Genomic DNA, 23,846 nt, shown 5'->3' on the forward strand with positions numbered 1-23,846 from the left:
GATTGGTTCTGAGGGGAAGGTGGGTGGGGCAGCGCGGTGACGTCGCAACTCTCGCGCACGGAAAGAGCGCGCGCCTAGGAAGCGGCAGCATAAAAACGGTTGCGGGCGCCCAAGTTGGTAGTCGCTCCCTGCGGGTCCTCGCTGCCACTTCTGCATCGCGAGCCGGGAGACCTTCGCGGCCGGCCCTCTCTCCTGTCACAGTCTCTAGTATCTAGTCGTCGCGACTCCGCCAGGATGTTCGAGGCTCGCCTGGTTCAGGGCTCCATCCTGAAGAAGGTGTTGGAGGCTCTCAAAGACCTCATCAACGAGGCCTGCTGGGACATCAGCTCGGGCGGCGTGAACCTGCAGAGCATGGACTCGTCGCACGTCTCCTTGGTGCAGCTCACTCTGCGCTCCGAAGGCTTCGACACATACCGCTGCGACCGCAACCTAGCCATGGGCGTGAACCTCACCAGGTGAGCGGGTGGCGGGAGCTGGGCTCTAGCCCTCCCGCCTCGGGTCTTGGCGGGGCTCCGGCTCCGTGCTCTCATTGGCTGACGTGGTCATCCGCGCCTTCTGATTGGTGTCTGGAGCTGGGGGCGGAGCCCGAGGAAGCGCGCGGTTCTGAAAAGCCCGCGCTGGTGGCCGCGCGAACCCGCTGTTTCCGCGCCAAAGCCACAAAACGGGTGCCGGCGGGAAAATGCCTGCGTTGGAGATCAGTTCATTAAACGCCAGCAGCTTTTTTTATTTCAGGGCACAACCTTGTCCTGGCTAATTTTAGCTGCCTACTAAACGTGTTCTGGTGAAAATGTGGTACTGTCCACTTAGAGGGACAATAGGCCTTTTCTACTTGGAGTCTAGAATCTCATTGCGAATCATTTGTGGGAAAATTTACCAGTCTTAGCTTTTAACTTTGTTACAGATGCATGAATTTGCCACCGGTATACGTTTTAAAAGATTTGTGAAAAGGCCACATATGATATAGGGCACACTCTGATACACTGGAAACCAAGGACATCCTGCTCAAAAAATTATTTACTGGCATATTGCCTTTGAGTGGTTTTAAGGATCACATTCCCGATAGTTTACTCCCCCCCCCAGGGGATTTGGTGTGGGCGTAAAAGGGTAACATCTTGTAATTGCCTTTAAAAGAGTAGATGTTGAACACATGGTGTTGATAAGCCCTGCTTCTTGTTTTCTAGCATGTCCAAAATACTAAAATGTGCTGGTAATGAAGACATCATTACACTAAGGGCTGAAGATAATGCCGATACTTTAGCACTCGTATTTGAAGCACCAAGTAAGTTACACCTCTAAAACTCAATTGTTACAGAAAGCAAAGTATGATCTGTTTCTCAAAACTAAGGATATTAACAGAATTGCGGTTGTAAAGTTTTACACCATAGGTATGAACATGTGCTTCAATAACATTTGCTTCCTTTTGTTAGATCAAGAGAAAGTTTCAGACTATGAAATGAAGTTAATGGACTTGGATGTTGAGCAACTTGGAATCCCTGTGAGTATCTTGTTCTCGTTTCTGGTGGTCTTTGAACTCATTCTGTAGACTCAAACTCAGCAGAGATCTGCCTGCCTCTGCCCCCTTAGTGCTGGGAGAATATCCTGTTTTCGCTGGTGAATTTTACCAAGCTGTGATACCAGCTGATGAGTTCCAAAGTGGGTATTTGGAATGAAAGACAATTTCACTAAGCAATGACAGTCTAAAATTGAGTTTTAAAGAAATCAGATACTTGTCCTCACACTTCTGACCTTTAACTTTGGGATTTACAGGAACAGGAGTACAGCTGTGTGGTAAAGATGCCTTCTGGTGAATTTGCGCGCATATGCCGAGACCTTAGCCATATTGGAGATGCTGTTGTAATATCCTGTGCAAAGGATGGGGTGAAGTTTTCTGCAAGTGGAGAGCTTGGAAATGGAAACATTAAGTTGTCACAAACAAGTAATGTTGATAAAGAGGAGGAAGCTGTAAGTAGTAAAAGTTGTCTGCAGTGTCTGAAAGGGGAATGAATATAAGCTTAACTGCTGAGCTGGTTCTCCAGACCTAGCTCTTTTGAGGTGGAGTGTGAGTAGACCAGGCTGTCTTTGAACTTAGATACTCCACACTCTGCATATATGCTTTCACAGGTGGGACTGGGAAGCTAGGTGTTTCCAAGCTTTTGCTTCCTAGAATGACTGACAAATAAGCATTAACAAGTGAACAGAAGAAAATGGTTGGGGTTGTGAGTCTGTTGGGATCATGTAGATCTTGTAGTAAGTAGCTTTGTGTTGGACTTTCACGTGCTACCCCATTTAATGGTGCAAAAGCAGACTAAGTAAAGTTGAGTGTTGATAAGTTTTAAAGTCCTCAAAAATGAGGAAGATGTTGGAAAGGCAAAGGAAAAATGCCTGGAAAGCCTCATTCAAGCAGAAGATACTAGGCTAATTGCTAAATATTCAGAAGTCAAAACTTTTTAATTATACTAAGTTTTTTAAAAAGTTTTGCCAGCTAGTCTGAGCATCAGACTATAAATTGCAGACACAGTCTGAACTAAATATGATTTTTAGTGCTAAATGTAAAATTCGGAGTGCTTAACACAAAGTGTTTAATGTTATTTTGTCTGCAACTTGTATAACTGAGGATTAGAACATATATACACAACCCATAGGGCTGGTTCTTAACCTTAATCTGTCTGCTTAATTATTCCTACTTACCTGTCATCCTCAGATCACAAGGTATTTAATTCATAAGTATTTTGTTTAAAGCATAAGCATTACCACAACAAAGGAAATTAAGTTTTCAGTATTCACATGTTTCTTATTTCCTTAGTTTGAATTGGGACTTGAAAAAAATTCCTGATAAAATGAAAATTGGTCAACATGTCCCTTAGCTTGCATTTAACTTGTTGCTTCTTGTTACTAGAGTTGGTTATGAGCTGCTGGATGTGGGTGCTGGGAACCAAACTTGGATGTTGTGGAAGAGCATCGAGTATTAACTGTTGGGTCATCTCGCCAGCCGTGGTTACTTTTGGGGGTGGGAGTTGAGTGTTGTACATTGAACCCAGGACTTATATTAGTCAAGTGCTCTACTGGTTAGCTATCATTCCATTTCTTTTTCCTCTATATAGATTCTTTGGAAGAGATTAGTGCTTGCAGTCTAGAAAAGAACAGCCACTTTCTTTGTGTTGCTTGGGGTATGCTTCTACAAGAGATAGGCTAAATGTGTTTTAGTCTTCAAACTTTTCATAAAATCCTCCAAAGTGATAACTAAAGGTTTTTGTTTTGTGCTGTATGTTATGTACTAATGTGTGAGTTTCTTGATGTTGTGTTAAGTGAGCCTGTTTTCTTCTCTAGGTAACCATAGAAATGAATGAGCCAGTTCAGCTAACTTTTGCACTAAGGTACCTGAACTTTTTCACAAAAGCTACTCCACTGTCTCCTACAGTAACACTCAGTATGTCTACAGATGTACCCCTTGGTAAGATACTAAGTTTTAACATTGTTTTGTAGTATAGTAATTACTCCTCAGTCATTAACTTTTCGATTAAATTTTCCCATCTTTTAGTTGTAGAGTATAAAATTTCTGACATGGGACACTTAAAGTATTATTTGGCTCCCAAGATTGAAGATGAAGAAGGATCTTAGGCGTTGCTAGAATCTGAGAAAACCAAGCCTTTGAGAACTGCTTCTGAGATGCCAGCATGTTTTGAAGTCTTTTCTGTCACCGAGTTTGTACCTGAGTACATATGTAGATATCTTCTGTAAATAACCTACTTTTTTCTCTCTATTCTCCACAATTTGTTTAAAGAATAAGCTCCAAAGCAAAAACTGGTTCTTTTAACATAAATATATCTGCCTTAGAAATCCTGGCGATTTTTTATGAAAGATGTTGACGCTAAATGCAGTTTCAAGAAATGTTTTTCAGTTTAAATAAAGTTAACTGAATCCAAATGTCGAACAGTGTCTTTGAACCACAACTACTGAACTCTCAAAGTTACCGTTTTATGTAAATGGGTTTTGTTTTCCATTTTAAAGCAGCCTGGAGTTAATACGTCACGGAGGTAATTTTTAAAAAATGTTTCACTTTAATCTGTATGATTAGGTTATAGAAAAATTTTTTCTGGTATGAGTAGCTTTTAAAGGAGGCAGGTGGATCTCTTCCTAGGCCAGCCAGGACTACATAGACCTCAAATACATAAAGGTCTAGTTTAAATTTTGTAGATGCTTGATCCAAGCAGGTTTAAAAAAGCCTTGTGGGCTTGAAAAGTCATGACATGCTACATACTTAAATACTTGTTTTTTATTTACTATTTCATGTGTGGAGACAACTTAATAGAATTGGTACACCCACCACGATGTGGCTTTCAGGGAATTAAATGTGCTTCAGGTTTGGAGACAAGCACCTTCACTCAGTAAACATTGCTTGTCCAAATTACTCCACCTTTTCAGGTGTTTAGTTTTGACTGTCCCATCAAATTTTGTTTGGCAGTTTATAAAGGGTACAGTTTTGGTAGTTCTAGGAGGTTGTTGGTTAGAGCTCATACCCAGTAGCTATTACTATTTAAAGCTTTGTGTCAACACGTAGAGAAGGAAATGAGCTACAAATACGCCTCACTTGTAGAACTCTGGGGTGATGGACATGCTTTATGAAGACTGGTCACTGTTCCATCGGGAATATATTAGAACTCTAGTGTGTCTGGTCAGTAGTACTCTATAGCTTGAGTGGGGTCTGATAACCAGATAGGGAAACTAGGACAAAAATTTGGGGCTGAGAACGCTAGTGGGTACAGACCAATGTCATCATAGCCCTGAATAGGGCAGGGAAAGATTCCCTTGCCCACCTCTCCGGGTCCCGGGGACTCTGCTGTGCACAGACCTGGCCATGATGGGTCTGGGCTGGAACCACATTAACAGGCTTGCCTTGGATTACATCGTGATGGGAGGGACCCTTAGGTTTCCACCCTGGGTGGCAGACCCAGGTCACCAGCACAAGACCAAACTGCTGGCCCACTAGGTATTCCCAGCACTCGGGAGGCAGAAGCAGGGGAAACATGAACTGAGGCCAGCCTAGTCAACATATTGAGTTCAGCACCGCCAGCCACACCGGGAACTGTCTTAAAAACTGTCCACCCTTGCGGTGACGTTGCTTCCTGGTGGTGCCATTTCCGGTGCGCCTCTTCGCACACCACTTCCGGTGGGCTGGCGCTCTGGCCGCCGTTGGCTGTTGGGAGAGCGGCGCTAGCGCGCGTAACGGGGAGCGGGAGACGCTCCGCGGGTCGGGGCTGGGAGCGCGCTCCCGGAAGCCAGCCGCGAGGCCTCGCCCCACCACCGAGGCTGCTTCCCGGAGCCAGTTTTGTTAGTGCTAAGTTCGCGTGGGTCCTGACCGGGGTGGCGACGGTGGAGGCCGGCGGGAGGCTGCCCACAGCGCCACGCGCAGGTGCTTGGGGGCAGAAGGGGGGTGGCCAAGGTTGCGGGGGACCGGTAAAAAGCATAGTAGAAACTTGGGCTGATATTTCTTAGAATTGTCACTTAGGATGTGGTAACTCCCTTCTAGAATCCTTTGCTAAGAAAAGCGCAAGTCTTCCCTTCTCGCTCAGACATTTTTGTTTTGATGTGATTACCTAACTTTGTAGCATGTAATACAAATCAGACGTAGTTTATTGCCTCAAAACTCCTGTTTATTGGTAGCTTGAACTTTTTCAGAGGAATTAAGCATGTAATGGGATGGCAACACCAAAAACCTGGTACTTAACGCAACTTGATCTAACATTTTTGGAAACGCAAGTGGATCTGCGTTGTTCCTTTTTAATACTCGGATTCTGAACTAGAATGTGATGAACAAAAAGGCAGGAATATTTGGCACCAATTTTTGCATGCTAGTTACTTTAGGTCGACTGTAAATAGCAGTGTCTGGCACCTCACCAAAATCGAATAAATACCACATGCCATTATGGAGATGTTGTGCAAAATACCACACCAGTGAAGGCCTGGCTATTGAAATACTTAGTAGTTATCTTGTTAAAAATAGACTTTTACATTTACAATTCAAATACTTTTGCAATAAAAATAATCTGTTTACAGCCTGGCGGTGGTGATGCACTCCTTTAATCCTAACACTCCGGAGGCAGAGGTAGATGGATCTCTGTGTGTTCGAGGCCAGCCTGATCTACAGAGCTAGTTCCAGGACAGCCAGGGCTGTTACACAGAGAAACCCTGTCTCGGGGAAAAAAAAAAAAAAAAAAAAAGCCGAAATCTGTTTACATAATTTTATGACTTTATAAAGAATTAGCAAATTTCAGTTGTGGTAGAGGAGAACATCTGGGCTTACTATGCAGCTCAGACTGGCTCCCAGCTCTGTATATTCACACCAGTCCTCCCAAGTAGGAGGAGTATTACAGTCATCTACTGCAGTACTGAACTCAAATTTCATTTTTTTTTAAATTCAAACGTCAACACCCCCTCCCCCCCAAAGGGTTTCTCTGTGGCTTTGGAGCCTATCCTGGCACTCACTCTGTAGACGAGGCTGGTCTCGAACTCACAGAGACCCACCTGCCTCTGCCCCCTGAGTGCTGGGATTAAAGGCATGAGCCACCAATGCCCAGCTTAAAAGTCATTTTCTTAAAATCTTTCCTACCCTCAAATAATACAGTAGTTATGATTTTATTAGTGCTGTCTGGTTTGAATAGTTTGAGTAAAACAGACTTTCAAATCCATTTTTTCAGGAGCTACATGATGTGGGAAGTAAAACCACTTGTTTTCATGCTTGGGATGGGAGCAGAGAGGCAGGTGGCTCTGAAGTTTCTGGTGTGGTATTGATAGCCAGTAAGTTACCCTCATGGATAAGAGTTTTCAGATCACTTGCACTTAGGATGATGTCACATTTAGAATGGACAAAATAAATACTGATGTGAGTGTATTCCATTCCTTATCCTGCCATTTCATGGCAAGCAAAAAGAGTTTCTTGAAAATCAGCGCCTGAGAAAAGTTAAGGGGCAGGCAGTACTTACTGTCAGGGAGGGCTGGAAATGTGAACATGGATTCAAGTCTTGACTCACCTCCGTGTGACTGCAGAAGAATTAGGCAGGAAACGGTGGCAGAGTAAACTGGATCTGATTCTTTGTGAAATGCCTTTGGTGTCATTCTGTGAAGACAAGCAGATACATAAAAGACATGTGCTTGGTGTATCCAAGGTTACCAGGTTGCTGTAAGAGCAGTGAGGGTGCCATGTATGTGATATATAACGTGGCAGCCCAGCACTCTAGTACACAGTGTCTGATGTCCTTGCCTGTAATGCACTGGTGTCCCTATGGACAGTAACAGTCTTTCCCTTTCAGACTAGCTGTGCCACCGTGTTATGATGCCATCTCGTACCAATCTGGCGGCTGGGATCCCCAGTAGTAAAGTAAAATATTCAAGGCTTTCCAGCACAGATGATGGCTACATTGACCTTCAGGTAACATAATCAAAAAAAATAAAATAAAATAGAAAAACATTTAGCTGCGTATCTGTTATTGGGACCATCAGAAAGCAAGCTTATTTCCAAGACCCTTTCAGCCCCAGCTTGGAGAAGGGATCTTGACAAGGTGGTTTTAAGCAGTTCCAGGGTTATCTGTTTCCAGTTTCAGTCGAAGTACTAAAACCTTGTAGCTACAGATTTTATTTAACTTATCCAGAAAATATCTTCTTTCCTGATGTCATGAGATGCAGTTAGTTACAGATGCTCTTTATGGCAAACAGAAAGTAAACAAGTTTGTGTTCTCACCTGACCATTGCCTTCAGTAGGGTAGTGGCTCCTTTTTCCCTTTTCCTTAGCATAGAGTATTCTAGGTGGAGCTTGAGCCCATATGTGTTCATGCTGTATTTTATTTAGCCTTAATCTGTCTCTGAAACTTTACGTTGACCTAAATTAACTCATAATGGAATACTTTAAGAAAGCTGAAATTTGCTGGGCAGTGGTGGTGCACGCCTTTAGTCTCAGCACTTGGGAGGCAGAGGCATGCATATCTCTGTGAGTTTGAGACTTGCCTGGTCTACAAGAGCTAGTTACAGGACAGCCTCCAAAGCCACAGAGAAACCCTGTTTCGAAAAAACAAAAAACAAACAAACAAACAAAAAGCTGAAATTTGGGCCAGAAACTGGGCTAAGCACTTAGGAGCACATATTGTTCTAGTGTTTTTAATATTTTACATTTATGTTTTAAGTGTATGAGTGTTTTGCTTCCATGTGCACCAAGCATGTGCCTGGTGCCCAAAGATAGTCAAAAGCAGGCATTGGATCTTCTGGAATTGGAATTACAGATGGTTATGAGCCACCATATGGGTACTGGGAATCAGACCTGGTCCAGTGTACTAAGAATATGCAGTATCCAAAGAGGCCAGAAGAGGGTGTCAGATCCTCTGGAACTGGAGTTACAGACTGAGTCACCATGTGGGTGGGGGAATTGAACTCAGGTCATCTGGAAGGCAAATGCTTTGACCCTGGAGCCATCTCTCTAGCCTAAAAGTTGGGTTCCCAGCAGCCATGTCTGGTGGCTTACACTGCCTGTAACTGCAGCTCTTGGAGGATGCAATTCCTTTGGCTTACACAGACACCTGCACTGAAATATACCCACACAGGGACACATAATTAAAAAGAAAATCTTCAAGAAAAGCTGAAATTCTGTTTCTAAATTTTGACTGACTACCTGTTAGTTACCTTCAGTTCCAGAAGGTCACCTTTTCACTTCTGCGTAGATAGCATGGTGCTCACTCTGAAATTCCCACAGGTCAGTATGAGCTTCCGTGCACATGTGTGTTGTAAATGCATGTCCAACAACTAGGTGACGGTAGTTTTAAAGGGCTTTCCTTGGTTGTAATGAGGGACCTATGGAATAGCAGGAGCTTCACCTACTCAAGTCCCAGCTTTGCTGCACTAACTAGTAGACAACCCATCCACTTTGGTTCTTAATTACCCCCTCTGCTTTGCAGTGTATTAGGCTGATATTTTAATAATGTTCTTCTTTTCTCTCTCTTCCAGTTTAAGAAAAGCCCTCCTAAGATCCCTTATAAGGCCATTGCACTTGCCACTGTGCTGTTTTTGATTGGCACCTTTCTCATAATCATAGGCTCTCTCCTGCTATCGGGCTACATCAGCAAAGGGGTAAGTTAATAGGCATGTGAGAATATGCCCTGGGTCTTTCACCTGTGAGCCAGAGCACTATTTTTATGTTCCACAAGTACAGTAGATTCTACTAAAAAGATAAGGATGGTTTTCTTTTGTTTCTTTCCCCTTTGAACAAATTTTTCCACAATTCCTGTAAGTGCGTGCTTACCGGGTATGGCTTCTGATACAGGTTAGAATAATGTAGCTGTGCCTGGCTTCCAGCTTCCAGACTAGTACAAGGCTGTAACACCCCATCATTGTAGTTTTGCAGCTGTGTAGACATGCTGATCAGTGTCTGGGGAGAAGTTGGGAGTCTTGTGTAAGTATGTGGCCACTACACCTTGTATTTGGGTTCCTTTTTCTGTTGGTGTGCTGAGTCCTGTTGAGTTTCAGTATTCAAAGCCTAAGTGGTCCTTGGTAGTTCTTTCTCATGGGTTATGTTTATGTATTGTGTCTTAAGTTAGCCTAAATATGCTGGGTGTTGGTGGCGCACGCCTTTAATCCGAGCACTTGGGAAGCAGAGGCAGGAGGATCTCTGAGTTTAAGGCCAGCCTGGTCTACAGAGTGAGTGCCATGATTGGTTCCAAAGCTACACAGAGAAACCCTGTCTCAAAAAACAGACAAACAAAAAGTTAAAACAGATATTCTGATCATAATGCAGGTCCATTCTTAAATACCATAGAAAAGAAATTCAGTTCCTACTGGTGTTGTATAGTTACAAAAAACAAAAATTAATCATGCAGTTGCTCAGATGATAGTTAAATAAAATTGTGGAACATGCATTTCAGGGAAATGTTACATGCCATTATAGCTTAAGCAATATTTGAGGTATTTTTGTTGTTGTTTTTTAAGACAAGGGTTTCTCTATGCAGCTCTGGGTGTCCTAGAACTCACTGTGTAGACTAGGCTGACTTTGAACTTAGAGTTCCTCTTGCCTCTGCCTCCAGAGTGCTGGGATTACAGGTTGTGCAGCTTCAATAAATTAACTTAATATTGCTTTATTAGTAATTAATATTGTAATATTAGAGAGAGGACAAGAACTTGAAAAGAGTGATGGAGAGGTTGCTCGTCGAGAAAGTACTTAAGGCCCTGAGTTCTGGTTCATAGCACCCACATAAAAAGCTAGATGTGTTGGCATGCTCTGTGACCCCAGCACTGCAGGGTGGAGGCAGGCAGATCCCCAGAGCTGGATGGCCAAGCCATTCTAGCCAAATTGGTGACTCCAGCTTCAGTGAGAGATGAGACTCTGTCTCAAGAATAAGGCGGAGGAGCTGGAAGCATGGCTGCACCCATAAGAACCTATACTGCTCCTGCAGAGGACCCAAGCTTGATTTCCAAAACTCAGTGGGTGGCTAACAACTGCCTGGAAGTCCAGTTCCAGGGGGACTTGAAGCCTCTGACCACTTCTAGCACCTCCTCTTGGAAACATACTCAGAAATAAATCTTGGGGCTGAAGGAATAGCTCAGTGGTTAAAAGCACTGGCTGCTCTTCTAGGGGATTGAGTTCAATTCCCAGCACCCACCTGGCTGCTCACAATTGTCTATAACCCAGTTGTAGGGCATTCTGGAGATTAGGCACACTTGTGGTACACATACATACATACATACATACATACATACATACATACATACATACAAACAAAATTGATGCCTTAGGTTATTTTTAATTGCTCTGATAAGACACCCTGGCCAAGGTAACTTATAAAAGAAAGCATGTAATTCAGGACTCACAGTTCCAGGCGGTGGTAGAGTCTATGACTGTCAGTCTCAGAAGAGTCTTTAGACTTTTAAACTGCTGAGACTGTGAAAGACTGAGGGCTTTTGAAGTTGACTAATACATTTTGCATTATGATGTGGCAGCAAGTCTGTGGGGACCAAGTAGTGGAATGGGGCTGTTTGTGTGAAAGCAGCCTTCATAGGCTCATTTATTTGAGTGATTCATCCATCCACAATTGGTGGACTGCTGAGGAAGGATTAGAAGTTAGCTCTGTTCTGCCTTATCTTGTGAATTAGATGTAAGTTCTTAGCTACTGCTCCAGGGCCCTACCATGCTCCCCACCATGATGGTCATGGACTCTAATTCTCAAACTATAAGCAAGCTTCCAATAAACTCTTTATTCTATAAATCGTGTGATCATGATTTCTCTTCTCAATAGAAAAGTGACCAAGACATGCCCATACATATTTAAAACAAATACATCTTAAAAAAAAAAATAAGGTGGAGAGCCTTGAGGAAGCCACTTGAGGTCAACCTCTGGTGTGCATGCATACATCTGCATGCACATTTGTAGACACAGATAGTATGTACCCATCAAACACACAGGCATGTACACACACACACACACACACACACACACACACACACACACACACACACACACACACAGATTTAAAGAGCAGAAAAATCTGCTCTGGTTAAAAATAGTTTTTCTTTTTTATTGCTTAATTTGTTATCAGAAGGAAATTGGGAGTGTAGTGCTTGCCTAACGTTCAATCCCCAACACAGAAAAAAAGAGATGATGGTTTATGATCAGAAAGAAGAAACACAAAGGTATAAATTATATGGTATTAATGTTTTTCTTCTGCCACCAGGGGGCAGACCGAGCTGTTCCTGTCCTCATCATTGGCATTTTGGTGTTCCTGCCAGGATTTTACCATTTGCGCATCGCCTACTATGCATCCAAAGGCTACCGGGGTTACTCCTATGATGACATTCCAGACTTTGATGACTAGCAGTCACCTCAGCCTTGAGAAGAGACACAGTGCACCAACTTTAAGACATCAAGCAGGAACTATGGCTAAGTCTGAGGAAATCTACAGTTTGCAGATGTTTAGCAAAACAATGGCCGGATTGTATGAATGCTTTTCCAAAATGCTCATGCTTTATAATTAGCTAATTAGGACATGTTATGTTTTCGTCTGCTGGCCCTGGCAAAGCTTGACAAGTTTTTCCACATGCGTATGCATCATGTAAGAGCTGTGAGGCTAATTGTCTGGGAAAGCAGGCTATTCTATAGTGGAAAGTGTTACCCTCTTTCAGGGTGAGCTTTCCTTTTGCCTTCATCGTCTGCTTGTTTTTGTAGCATATGAAAAATGTATTATGTCTAGTTTCTTATTACTAAGTAATTTATTTTTTAAATATCTATCTTATCCCTCACACTCTCCTCTACCTTCACATCCTGGTAAAATTAAAGTGTCTGTCTTATCCTGTATACTCTACCTTTATATCCTGGTAAAACTAAATATCTGTGATCCATCTGTAATAGGCTTTTTAAACAAATTGACAGCAACCTAGATTTTTTTTTTTTTTTTCGAGACAGCTATTTTCTGTGTAGCCTTGGCTGACTTGGAACTTGCTCTGTAGACCAGGCTGGCCTCAAACTCACAGAGATACTCCTGCCTCTGCCTTCTGAGTGCTGGGGATAAAGGTGTGAACTACCAACACCCCCCACACCTGACTGACCTCAACCTAGAATTTTTAAACCACAAAGTAGGTTTTCAAAATGTAAACTTCACTGGGTGTGGTGTCACACATTTTGATCCCAGAGCTTGGGAGACAGGCAGGTGAATCTTGAGTTCTAGGCCAGCCTGGTCTGCATATGGAGTTTTAGAAAACCAGGGCTTCCAAGTAAGACCCTGTCTCAAATAAAAAACCAAAAACAAAACACTTCCTCTGGTTTCTCCTTAGGTTACCTACCACAAAACTCAGGTGAGCCTGCGGCCTTCATAGATCAAGAGGATGTGTGAGTCATCTTTAAGGACTAGACTTTGGCTGTTTCTTAGTAAAACTATAGATAAGTATACTTAGAGTTTATAACCCTACTGCTGGCACTTGGTGCTATGACATCATTCTGCTAAAGACTGTGAGACTTGGCCAAGATCTCTGCATATGTATTAGGTCAAATCTGGTTTTCAACTTGCAAAGAGTGACTTTTTCAAAAAAATATTCGTGTCATAATTCAAATTCTAGACTTAAAAATGATTAACTTTAGGCATGTTTTAGAAAAGCATTCTAATGATTTGATTAATTTAATCCCAGCACCAAGACTGCAGTTTTTTGCTTTCTTTTTGTTTTTTGTTTTTTGTTGTATGAGTCAGACTCCGATTTTCAGTCAGTTTTTTTCCCTGAGGTTATGGACTTGGGCAGCTAGAGATCTGGATGTATTATCAGCTGAGATTGGAAAGCTGTGGATAGGGGAATTTGGGGGGAAAGATAACTTTTGGGTATGTTGAAATGAGGTGTCTGCTCAGCACCCAAGGAGAGCCATGCAGAGGGGAAATCGTTGCAGTGCTGCATATCTGGGAATTGGATTGCATCCTGTCTGGAGGTAAAAATGTTAGAGTTGGTGTTTAGATAGTATCTTTAGAGCCATAGGGCTAGGGAGCTCTCCAGAGGAGTTACATGCTTAGGAAGTAAGACAGTGACCCCCAGCAGCTGCTGGGCAGCCAAACACAGGTTTGGCTGTGTTTCAAAATTAGAGGGGGGCCCAAATGGTTTGGTGCTGAACACCTCTAGAGTCTCACTGGTACAGTGTGAAGTGGCATTAATTTAAAGATTCTGTCGCTCACTGCTTAAAGAGCTGATGCTAGATTGTTCAGCCAAACCAAAGAGCTTGGTGGTATTTATAGGGTTGATGCTACAAAGAAAGAAAGGATAGAAGGGCATAGAATGCCAGGTAACATCTGTGCGGATCTATTTCCATGTTGCCCACATACATTCCTTGTATTACTTCCCAAACAGTTGTGAGCCAAGAAGCACATGCCCCTGGTGGGCATGGTGGTGTGGCACACACCTTTAATCCCAGCACTCTGGAGGCAGAGGCACATGGATCTCTTGAGTTCAAAGCCAAGCTGGTCTACATAGGAAATTCTAGTACATCCAAGGTTATGTAGTGATATCCTGAAAAGGAAACAAACCAAAAACAGGCCCAGTTGTATGGTTCTGTGATTGGGTTTTTTGTTTTTGTTTTGTTTTGTTTTTTGTTTTTTTGCTTTATTACACATAGCTTTATGTATCCAAGGAAGCCATACACATTTTCCCCCAATGGCCAATCTGGAGGCCTCACTGTTGCTAGGACTCTATCAGCCACACCCTCTACCATACCATCCTCTTACTATGTCATAGATGACTCTTTTGTCATGTATAGGTACATAATCAGAGCATCCTAAGACTTCTGCCTGGGGATAGGAAACCCCCCCCCTTATGTCCCACAAGGAATGACACTAATCACACCAGTAACCTCATCTTGGTGGCCTCATTAATAAGAGATACACAACTATCTCTTAAGCCAAAATCAGACTTGCATGCAATAACTATAATTGTATTCTTTGGTGCTTTATAGCAAAGGTCTAGCCATGTGGTGGCGGTGTCTACCGTTAGTCCCAGTACTCAGGAGGCAGAAGCAGGTGGATCTCTATGAGTTTGAGGCCAGCCTGGTCTACAGAGCCAAGGCTATCTTGAAGAAAAAGGTCTAAGTCTCCATAATAATGGTAAACTTTTTTTTTAAGATTTAAAAAAGTTTAGGCATATATGTGAGTATATGGCTCACGTGCATGGATGCTCACAGAAGCCAGATCCCCTGGAGCTGGAAGTACAGGCTATTAAGCTACTAATATGGGAACTAAATTAAGGTCTTCTGGAAGAGTACTACATGCTCTTATCCACTGAGTCATCTCTCCAGCCCCTGGTAAACATTTCTTAAACTGTTTGCTGAGACCTTGTACTCTCATGAATTCTGTATGATTTTAATCTCTGCAAAGTCCTATGTAGGAAAAAATTCCCAAGCTTAAATTAATGCTTTTGGGGATTGAATAAGTAAAGGAATGCAGATGGGTATGTGCAGTAGAGACCAAGGCCATTTATCAAATGAATATTTGCCCAAAAGCAGCCTGCTGTCTTCGGCTGTTGGCTAAACTAGATGGCACAAGTAATTGTAACAACTGTTACTCTTTCCCAGAAATCCAAGCAGACACGACCTCAGTTACTCCTGATGTTCTGCTTGGGATGAAGAGTCCAGAGCCATTTGTTGCCATTGTAGTGAAAGTGCTACATATGGCTACAGCAGTATATCAGACACGAACTGACTGTTTCCTTTTTCCTGGAGGTATAACAAAAAAAGATGGATGGTCACTGAGAAATGGAGGTTACAAACTAATGGTCACTTGTTTTTTGTTTAAAAAGTTATGCAGCGTTATGTTTGATTTCTTTTAAAAGGGATTGCTGAGCTATTGGAGCAGGTTGTAAAGGTAGCTTTAACTGAGCAGTTTCCCAATTCACTGTAGTCCCCACGACTTGGTTATTTCTTTGCCCAGACTTCAAATTTCCTTCCAACAACTATTTGTCAAATGAAGAGCTGAAATGTAGGCATTGCATTCCCCTCTGCAGTGTGGATGAGTGAACTGGTTGTGCTGAATTCAGACTTCCCTATGTGGTCCTCCACCCTCTGCCATGCAGGACAGCTACCACTGAACAGTTGGTACTCTCTGATGAATCAGCCTCTGCCTGGAGCCTTCTGCTTCATCTGTGGGTCCAGAGTCTACACTGACCAGCTAGCTCAGAAGAGCATCTTGGAGTACAACTAGGACATCACCATAGTGTGACTTCTGGCCTTTGAAGTATCACCTGCCAGTCATTGCTTTTTAGCTTTTTGACTTGTCATCTTAATCTTATCCTGAGGCTTCTTGTCCCAAAGGTGTGTGGTTTATGGTTTAGTGCATGGGAGGAGAGGGCACTCTTAGCCATGAGATGTAGGACAAATCATCTTGAGCTTTGAATTTCCTGAGGGAGAAATTGGCATAGTTCAGTGAAGTATAGATTTAGAAGGGCTTCTGCACATTCCTAAGTGCATTAGCATTCCGTAAATAAAGCTGCTGCCAGGAAAAGTGAAGGTCACTCCGTTAAGGGGGCAGGGCCTGGAGTAAGACCAAGGATGCCAGAGAGCTCATCTGCCATCCATCCCTTCTGAGGAATTACATGACAGAGCTGCTCCAGAGGCAGGGCTGCTTTCCTAGATGGACCGTCCAGGAGGGTATGAAGTAATCCTTGCAGAAAAGATGATGTGTGCAACAACAGCACACGTGACCTCTTCTGAAGGTTGTCTTTCCCTTTCCACCCCTCTACTTCACTGTCTTGCTCCTTGCTACTTAGAAGCTAGGGCACTCACAGAAAAGTTTATTGGAGACTTGCTTAGTTTTGGAGGGTTGGAGTCCATGACCATCATAGCTGGGAACATGGCAGCAGGCAGACATGGTACTAAAGCAACCTGAGTGCTTACATCTCATCTACAAGTACAAGGCAGAGAAAAAGAGCTAACTGGAAATGGCCTAGTCACAGACCTCCTAATCCTACCTAAATAGTTCCCACCAACTTCAGACCAGTCACGAATGCGTGAGCCAATGGAGCCATTCTCATTCAGACCATCACAGGAGCTTGCTCTGGCCTAGCAGCATGAGTGCCACTTGAGAGCTTGTCAGAATGCAGCATTGTGGACCTGCCTGCTCAGTCAGCTTGCACTTAACAAGACCCTGGGATTTTCATTGTTCCTGAGCACTTTGTGCCTCCTGTTCCATTTCCTCACCTTAGGGCTAGACCTCCTCCAGCAATTCCAGTGGTTAGGGGAAGGAGAAAATTCAGGAGATGTATTCCTCTTGCTACCATCACTCTAACTAAACTAACGGGGACCAGGGGTGGGGAAGCCTCACAGAAGGTCAGCAGGTAAGGGGAAACAGTGTAGAAAGGCTCTCAGAAAACTTTTGTGAGGCATGAGAAACCAAAACAGTCCCAAGATGGGAACAGAGCAGCCTGTGCAGTGTTTTAACCCCAAGAGAGGCAGCAAAGCCTTTCTCTCACGAATGGCGGAAGGAGTTGGTCCTGATTGTTAGAGGTGGTAGCTTTCTTCAACTGTAAGTCTGACAACCCCATTCTTCCATCCCTATTAGTAACCTGAGAAAGCCATCTAGAAAATCCAGTCCTTTGAGGTTTTCTCTGGAATTCATAGAATATGCAGTTTGCTGAGTCTACTTCCCTGAGGCTGGTGTCTCTTCAAACTGAACTTGACAGCCGAGGAATCACCAACAGCCTAGGAGGGTTTATGGCCTGGCACTCCTTACACTTGAAGCAGGTGTTGGGTGTGGCCACATGAGCAGCCCAGGGGCAAGCCAGGCCACCTGCCCTAGTGTCTGTGGCTTACACAGACAGAGCTGATGGAAGCCAGATTCTCACATCTGGTAGGCAGTTGTTCTACCTCTAGTCTGACCCTGAGTTTTGTTTTTTTGCCCTGAAACTCAGCTTAGTTTGAGTCTAGTAGTTTTGGGGGGTGGAGTTTGTTTTGTTCCTATATGAAGATCAGACATCTGCAAACAGGTTGATTGGTTTCCTCTCTACCATGAATGCTTTTCCATTTTTTTTTCCCCTTGCCTAACTGTTCCAAGCCCCTCAGTACTTCGCTGTTTACAAGTGGGGAATGGGCACAGTTATTTTCTTCTCAGTCGTAGAGGAAAGCCTTCCAACTTTTCCTCCTTGAGTGTGATAGTAAGCAGTGTGTGATATGTGAATGAAAGTTCCCAGAAAGAAGCTGACCTTCCCCTGAACCTTCTTCAAGGCTGATTGACTAATTAGAACTTCAAGGATTGTGGAGAGTTGGGAAAGTTGCAGATCCAGAGCCTAATTACAGTTATCTTAAATGGGCATTCCTTGCCCACTTCTGTGTCTGACCTAATATCCCGTGACTAACGAATAAAACCCTTTGTAACACATTAATAAAAATCTAGTTTCCACTAATTAAAAAAGCCAAGAATGTCATCAGCGAGGCCTATATTGAGTGGCTTGCCATAACCCACCTCCTAATGTTTCCACTAATGTATCTGAATAGTGCCTTAACTGATGTTTGTTACATTCCTATAAAACTTCCTAGGCCAGGCAGTGGTGGAGCCCGCCTTTAGTCCCAGCACTCAGGAGGCAGAGGCAGGTGGATCTCTGTGAATTTGAGGCCAGCCTGGTCTACAGTATGAGTTGCAGGACAGCTAGGACTATTACACAGAGGAACCCCGTCTCAGGAAAACAAACAAACAAACAAACAAACAAAACAAAAATAAAAAACCTAAAAACCAAAACAAACAAAAAAGCCTTCCTAAAACTGCCTGCATGTTGGAACATGGAATTTGGGGTTACCTGAGCCATGGTCACTTATTTTTGGCTCAAGAATGAATTTCTTTTCAATTGGAGAGAATGTTCAACAGGCAAGAGCACTAGCTGTTCATCTGGTGAACCTGGGTTTGAGTCCCAGCACCCACGTGGTGACTCACCACTGTCTAACTCTAGTCTCAAAAAATATGAGACCCTCTTGGGAACTCTAGGCACAGGAACAGATGTGGTGCACAGACATATATATATATATATATATATATATATAATAATATATATATATATATTTTGTTTGTTTTCGAGACAGGGTTTCTCTGTTGCTTTGGAGGCTGTCCTGGAACTAGCTCTTGTAGACCAGGCTGGTCTGGAACTCACAGAGATACACCTGCCTCTGCCTCACGAGTGCTGGTGGTATTAAAGGTATGCGCCACCACTGCCCGGCATAAAAATAAATTTTTAAAAAGTAAAATGATCTCATACTATTTGAGATAAGTGTTTTAGTATTGGTATATGTATGATCTTTATTATTCAGAGGTGTATTCCTTCTGTACCTACCTTCTTGAGAGCTTTTACCATAAAAGGATGCTGTGGTTTTTGGTTTTGAGACAGGGTTTCTCTTTGTGACCATCCGGGCTGTCTTGGAACTCACTTTGTAGACCAGGCTGGCCTCAGAGATCCACCTGCCTCTGCCTCCCCAGTGCTGGGACCAAAGGCATGCGCCACCACTGCCCAGCTAGGATGCTGAGTTTTATTAGATGCTTTTCTACATCTTTTAAGATGATCAGTACTTTTTGTTTATTCTGTTAATGTGGTATATTGTTGGTTTGCCTATGTTTTGAACTGGGAACATCAGAAAATGGAAAGACTTTCCCCATTTAATGAGGAATTCACCCAAAGAGCCAGGGAGTGGTGCTGGTCTGAAAGACCCCCGGAGGCTCAGGCCTCCAGGATTTCGGCCCAGGACTGCCAACGACCCCAATCACTAAGCGGAGTTGAAAGCTTGATGCAAACAGCACGAGGATTTATTGGAGTTGTTTAACGAGCTAACCCCATGTTAGCTGGGGCCTTTCATCCATCCACCATGGGGGATGGCTGGGAAAGACTCCAAGAAGCTGCATAGAGATCTTGTAGGGCAGCATAAGGGGAGTGTCTAGGGGTATGCACAGGCTCAGGATTGGTGTGCCTCCAGGCTTGGAGGGCTTACCCTGTGTTGATTGGCCAACTGGTTGCTATGGCCCATAGGCCCTCCCAGGGTGGTTGCTATGCTCTGTATGTCATTGCTGTGCACTTGTCCGTAAAGCACACCCAGAGACGTAAAGCATAGCACTACCAGCTAACTTCTGATTGGTTCCTTGCCACGAGGCAGGCATCTGACCTCCTAGTGACCAAGGTAAGGTTAGGCAAACATGTTTTAGACTGTCATGGCTGCCGAAATGGGCAGCTGGTCCCTTCAGGTCTAAGGCCTGTTTGTTCTGAACATTGATCATGAGGTCTACTGTTGCTGTGCTGGTGCTTTTGTAGCATTCCTCCAGCAAGGGGCAAGAAAGTCTTCTCTCTCCGACAGGCTTATCAGATTGGCATTGAAGACATTAACTTCTCACTGTGCAGAGATTGTGATTTTGCAATCTAGACAACTAAACGAGGCAAGTACAGAAGGAGTCTATAAAGGCTGAGTATTGGCGGAATGGACTTGCATTTGCCTACCAAGCCCCAGATCACTGAAACTAGGCAGTACAGTGTACTTTCAGAGCAAAATATCTATTTGTTAAAACAACTCAACTTTAAACATGAACCAACAAAGCAGAGTAGGAACTTTGAAGTCCCCTCTATCATCTTATAATTAGATCCTTTACATATTTTTGACTATAATCAGTCATAGCATTAATCTAACCTTGGCTTTTTATCTTGTGACTTTGATTTAAAATTACATATGAATTCACCTTGAATTCTACCTTTTTCCATGAAATCTTGTGTGTGTGTGTGTGTGTGTGTGTGTGTGTGTGTGTGTGTGTGTGTGTGTAATTTGAGCACCTACCATAGACAGCACTTTAATCAGGCATCAAAAAAGGAATTATCTTCAGCCTGATGTTTTTTCTGACCAATGTGAACACCAGGCACACACCTGGTACACAGACATACACACAAGCAAAGTACTCATACACATAAAGAGTTAAAAGTTGCCAGGCGGTGGTGGCACACACGCCTTTAATCCCAGCCCCGGGAGGCAGAGGCAGGTGCATCTCTGTGAGTTCGAGACTAGCCTGGTCTACAAGGGCTTGTTCCAGGATAGCCTCCAAAGCCAGAGAGAAACCCTGTCTCAAACCACACCCCGCCCCCCCCCAAAAAAAAAAGAGTTAAAAGTTGACTCAGAAATAAATGGAAGTCTGGATGGACCAGCTATTGAAGAAAATTCTAGTAGACTAGTAAAAGTGAACAAAAATCTTATTCAGGGACTATAGACATGCCTCAGCAGTTAAGAACACTGGCTGCTCTTCCAGTAGACCCAGGTTCAATTCCCATCACTCTCATGGTGGCTCCACAACCATCTTAACTCCAGTTTCAGGAGCTCCAATGCCTTTTCTGGCCTCCATGAATTTTAACTGCATGTGTACTTGCATGTGGTACACAGACTTACAACCCAGCAAAGCAGCCATGCACATAAAATAAAATGTTCAAGAAAAATTTTTTTAAAAAAAGTCAGACATGGTGGTGCACATCTCCCAATCCCAGCATTTGGGAGGCAGAACAGTCAATCTCTTAAATTCAAGGCCAACCTGGTCTATGTACTGAGTTACAGGACAGCCAAGGCTACATAGAGAAACCCCGTCTCAAAAACCAAACCAAAACAAAAAAGTCTAAGTCTTATACCTTGGCTGATGAGAGGACTCAGTAGGTAAAGAGCTTGCCATTCAAGCATGAGGACTTGAGTTTGAATCCCCAGAATCCAAGTAAAGCCAAACTAGGTAGCAAACATCTTCTACCCCAGTGCCTTGACAGCAAGAGGGGAAGCCGACCTGAGAGGACCATTGAAAGTTCATGAGCATGCTAACTTGTCATGTGCAGCAGCAAACAACAAAGAGACCTTGTCTCGAGGTGGAAGGCAAGGACTGACACTGAGATTGTCCTTTGACTACCACATCTGATCTTACACACACCAGACTAGCTGTGGCTCTGGTAGAATGCTTGCTTACCTTGCATGCGTAAGCACTGAAGAAAAAAAAAGTCTTGGAGTGAAATGGCTAAGTAGTGAAGAACACTTCACTTGTTCAGTTCTTAGCACCCACATGGCATCTGAGCTCCAGGGAATCTGTACCTCTCCTGACTTTTGTGGACACCAGCATGCATTTGCTGTTACACACACACACACACACACACACACACACACACACACACACACACACACACAACACACAAATCAATTTAAGCCAGGTGCTGGTGGTGCACACCTTTAAAACTACAAGTCGGGAGGCAGAGGCAGGCAGATCTCTGTGAGTTGTAGGCCAGCCTAGTCTACAGATAGTTCCAGGGCAGCTAGGACACAGAGAAATCCTATCTCCAAACAAACTACACACACACACACACACACACACCATATATATGTTATATATATATAATTTTAATGTCTTCCCTAAATTTTCAGACCTACTTGGTAATATGCTGTAAAATTTCTAGTAACCCTTGAGGACTGGGAATGGTTTTAGAGTCTAGACCATGAAGAATCTTTAGATGTGTCACTGTTTGCAAACCTAGTATTACCCTCATAAAATTTTGCCCAAATTAATTTCCAAATATTTAAGATTGTAAATACATTACAAAAGGATAAAGCCTAGCCTTTGATTAAACAAGCAGGCAAAGTCAAGGGTGTTGTGTTATATATTTACCTGCCTTCATACGTGAAGGAGAAAAAAATGTATGACCATTTTGATAGATACAAAAAGCTACAGCAAGTAAAAAATGATTACTTATTCTGACAGTATTTACAAATAAACTCAACCCAACTTCAAACAGATGGCAGTACCTAACCTCATAAAATATGAATTATTAACAGCAGACTCACTAACAAAATGTCAGAAGCAAGGTGAGTGTGCCTACAGACACCTGGCATTCTGGCTGATGAGGCCGAAGCAGGCGTGAATCTCAGACCACACACTCAAATTCTGAAGAAATAAGGCTTTCCTCCTTTCTTTTTTTAATATTAAAAAACTCTGCTGGATTTTGACTTTGTATCATGAGTCACCATTCTTCCAGGTGATGGAAATTCTCTCTTAGTCATTATGGGAGTGTCCCTTCCTGGCAGTTTTGCCATCTCATATGGGAGCAAGGACATCACTTATTGTCAAGAGCTCCAGGGAGGGGAAGCCTCTGACCCAAGAGTGTCTACACTAGTATTTGGTTCGTAGGAGGGTTTAATTTTTTTTTAACTATTTGTGTGTGTGTGTGTGCATGTGTGTGTGCACAGTGCCAGCCTGTGTACCAGTGTGAGTGCACACACACACACACACACACACACACACACACACACACACACACACACACGTGACAGTGTGTGCGTGGGTTCTGAGGACAACTTTGGGGAGTTGCTCTTTGCCTTCCAACTTTTGAAACAGGGGTCCCTGTGCTGTGCTGTGTAGTCCAGCCTAGCTGACCTGAAGCTAGTTCTGGTTGGGTCTTGTGTTTCTGCCTCTCATCTCACCATAGGACTGGTAAGGTGACATGTGCAAGCTGTGTTCTGCACGCTCGGGTCATCAGTCTTGTGCCAGCAGTGCTTTTTCTCACTGAGCCATCTCCTTGACTCTGGGTTTTTTGTTGGTTTATTTGATTTTTGAGGCAGTGTGTGTAGTCCAGGCTAGCCTTGAACTTTGCTCTACCTTTTAAGGGCTAGGACCCACACATGCATGCTGAGGCTACTATTTGCTAAAACATGACTTGCCTAGAATGTATACAGCTTAACTTTCGTGACTCTTAGATGCTTTTCCTCTCAACCGGACATGCAGGAGCATTCGCGCTTACTTGGTGAGAGTTCACAACTCTTGGGGGGTCCTTCTATGCCCACTTCAAATCATTCTGTGCCCCTACCACTGTGCTCTTGGGAGTATTCTGCTCCTCAAGTGCACCCATAGCTTTTAATTTCTTTCTTTTCTTTCTTCTTTCTTTCTTTCTTTCTTTCTTTCTTTCTTCCTTCCTTCCATTTATTTATTTATTTATTTATTTATTTATTTATTTATTTATTTATTTTGGTTTTTTGAGACAGAGTTTCTTTGTATTGTTTTGGAGGCTGTCCTGGAACTAGCACTTGTAGACCAGGCTGGTCTTGAACTCACAGAGATCCTCCTGCCTCTGCCTCCTGAGTGCTGCCTCTTGGATGATACTGAGGAAAAGGCCATGGATCCCTCCAGATTCCAGTTTCCTGGTCTATCTGGGGTCTCTGTCTCCTGGCAGTTATACCCTCCTATCTCTCACTGCCTATTTATGCCAGGGAATGGGCTCCTGGAGCATGAAGATAGAGTACAGTGATATTTTTCAGTGTTGGCCATTTGCTTCTAACTCATCTTTTTTTCTCAGAATCTAGAGGCATTTCATCAGTCTTAAA

The 23,846-nt window shown here is 43.3% G+C and overlaps 2 protein-coding genes across 4 annotated transcripts; both read left to right on the forward strand.

The window, feature by feature from the left end:
- Positions 1–224: 224 nt before the first annotated feature.
- On the forward strand, positions 225–3,712 carry Pcna (proliferating cell nuclear antigen). The gene is given in 6 exon segments (NM_001246768.1): positions 225–455; positions 1,182–1,279; positions 1,428–1,495; positions 1,768–1,962; positions 3,328–3,451; positions 3,539–3,712. Coding segments are annotated over 6 exon segments (786 nt in total). The 5' UTR covers positions 225–234; the 3' UTR covers positions 3,619–3,712.
- Positions 3,713–5,170: 1,458 nt separating this feature from the next.
- On the forward strand, positions 5,171–12,781 carry Tmem230 (transmembrane protein 230). 3 transcript variants are annotated; one of them, XM_027421721.2, is made up of 5 exons: positions 5,171–5,410; positions 6,696–6,795; positions 7,308–7,426; positions 8,989–9,111; positions 11,762–12,781. In XM_027421721.2, the coding sequence occupies exons 3-5, from the start codon at positions 7,328–7,330 to the stop codon at positions 12,005–12,007; spliced, it is 468 nt and encodes a 155-aa protein (XP_027277522.1). In that variant the 5' UTR covers positions 5,171–5,410; positions 6,696–6,795; positions 7,308–7,327; the 3' UTR covers positions 12,008–12,781. The 3 variants fall into 3 exon arrangements, with proteins under 3 accessions (XP_027277522.1, XP_027277521.1, XP_027277523.1); XM_027421720.2 differs by lacking the exon at positions 6,696–6,795 and having other exon boundaries at positions 5,173–5,410; XM_027421722.2 differs by lacking the exon at positions 6,696–6,795 and having other exon boundaries at positions 5,181–5,410; positions 11,707–11,974.
- Positions 12,782–23,846: the final 11,065 nt, after the last annotated feature.

The sequence above is a fragment of the Cricetulus griseus genome, chromosome 6, assembly GCF_003668045.3.
Source record: "Cricetulus griseus strain 17A/GY chromosome 6, alternate assembly CriGri-PICRH-1.0, whole genome shotgun sequence".
Lineage (NCBI taxonomy): Eukaryota > Metazoa > Chordata > Mammalia > Rodentia > Cricetidae > Cricetulus > Cricetulus griseus.

What these genes read in the sequence shown, in the direction of transcription:
- Tmem230 (XM_027421721.2), top strand. Translation starts at nt 7,328, where the DNA reads ATGATGCCATCTCGTACCAATCTGGCGGCTGGGATCCCCAGTAGTAAA. An exon ending in ATGGCTACATTGACCTTCAG is followed by an intron (nt 7,427 to 8,988) that starts GTAACATAATCA and finishes TCTCTCTTCCAG; the next exon opens with TTTAAGAAAAGCCCTCCTAA. An exon ending in CGGGCTACATCAGCAAAGGG is followed by an intron (nt 9,112 to 11,761) that starts GTAAGTTAATAG and finishes TGTTCCTGCCAG; the next exon opens with GATTTTACCATTTGCGCATC.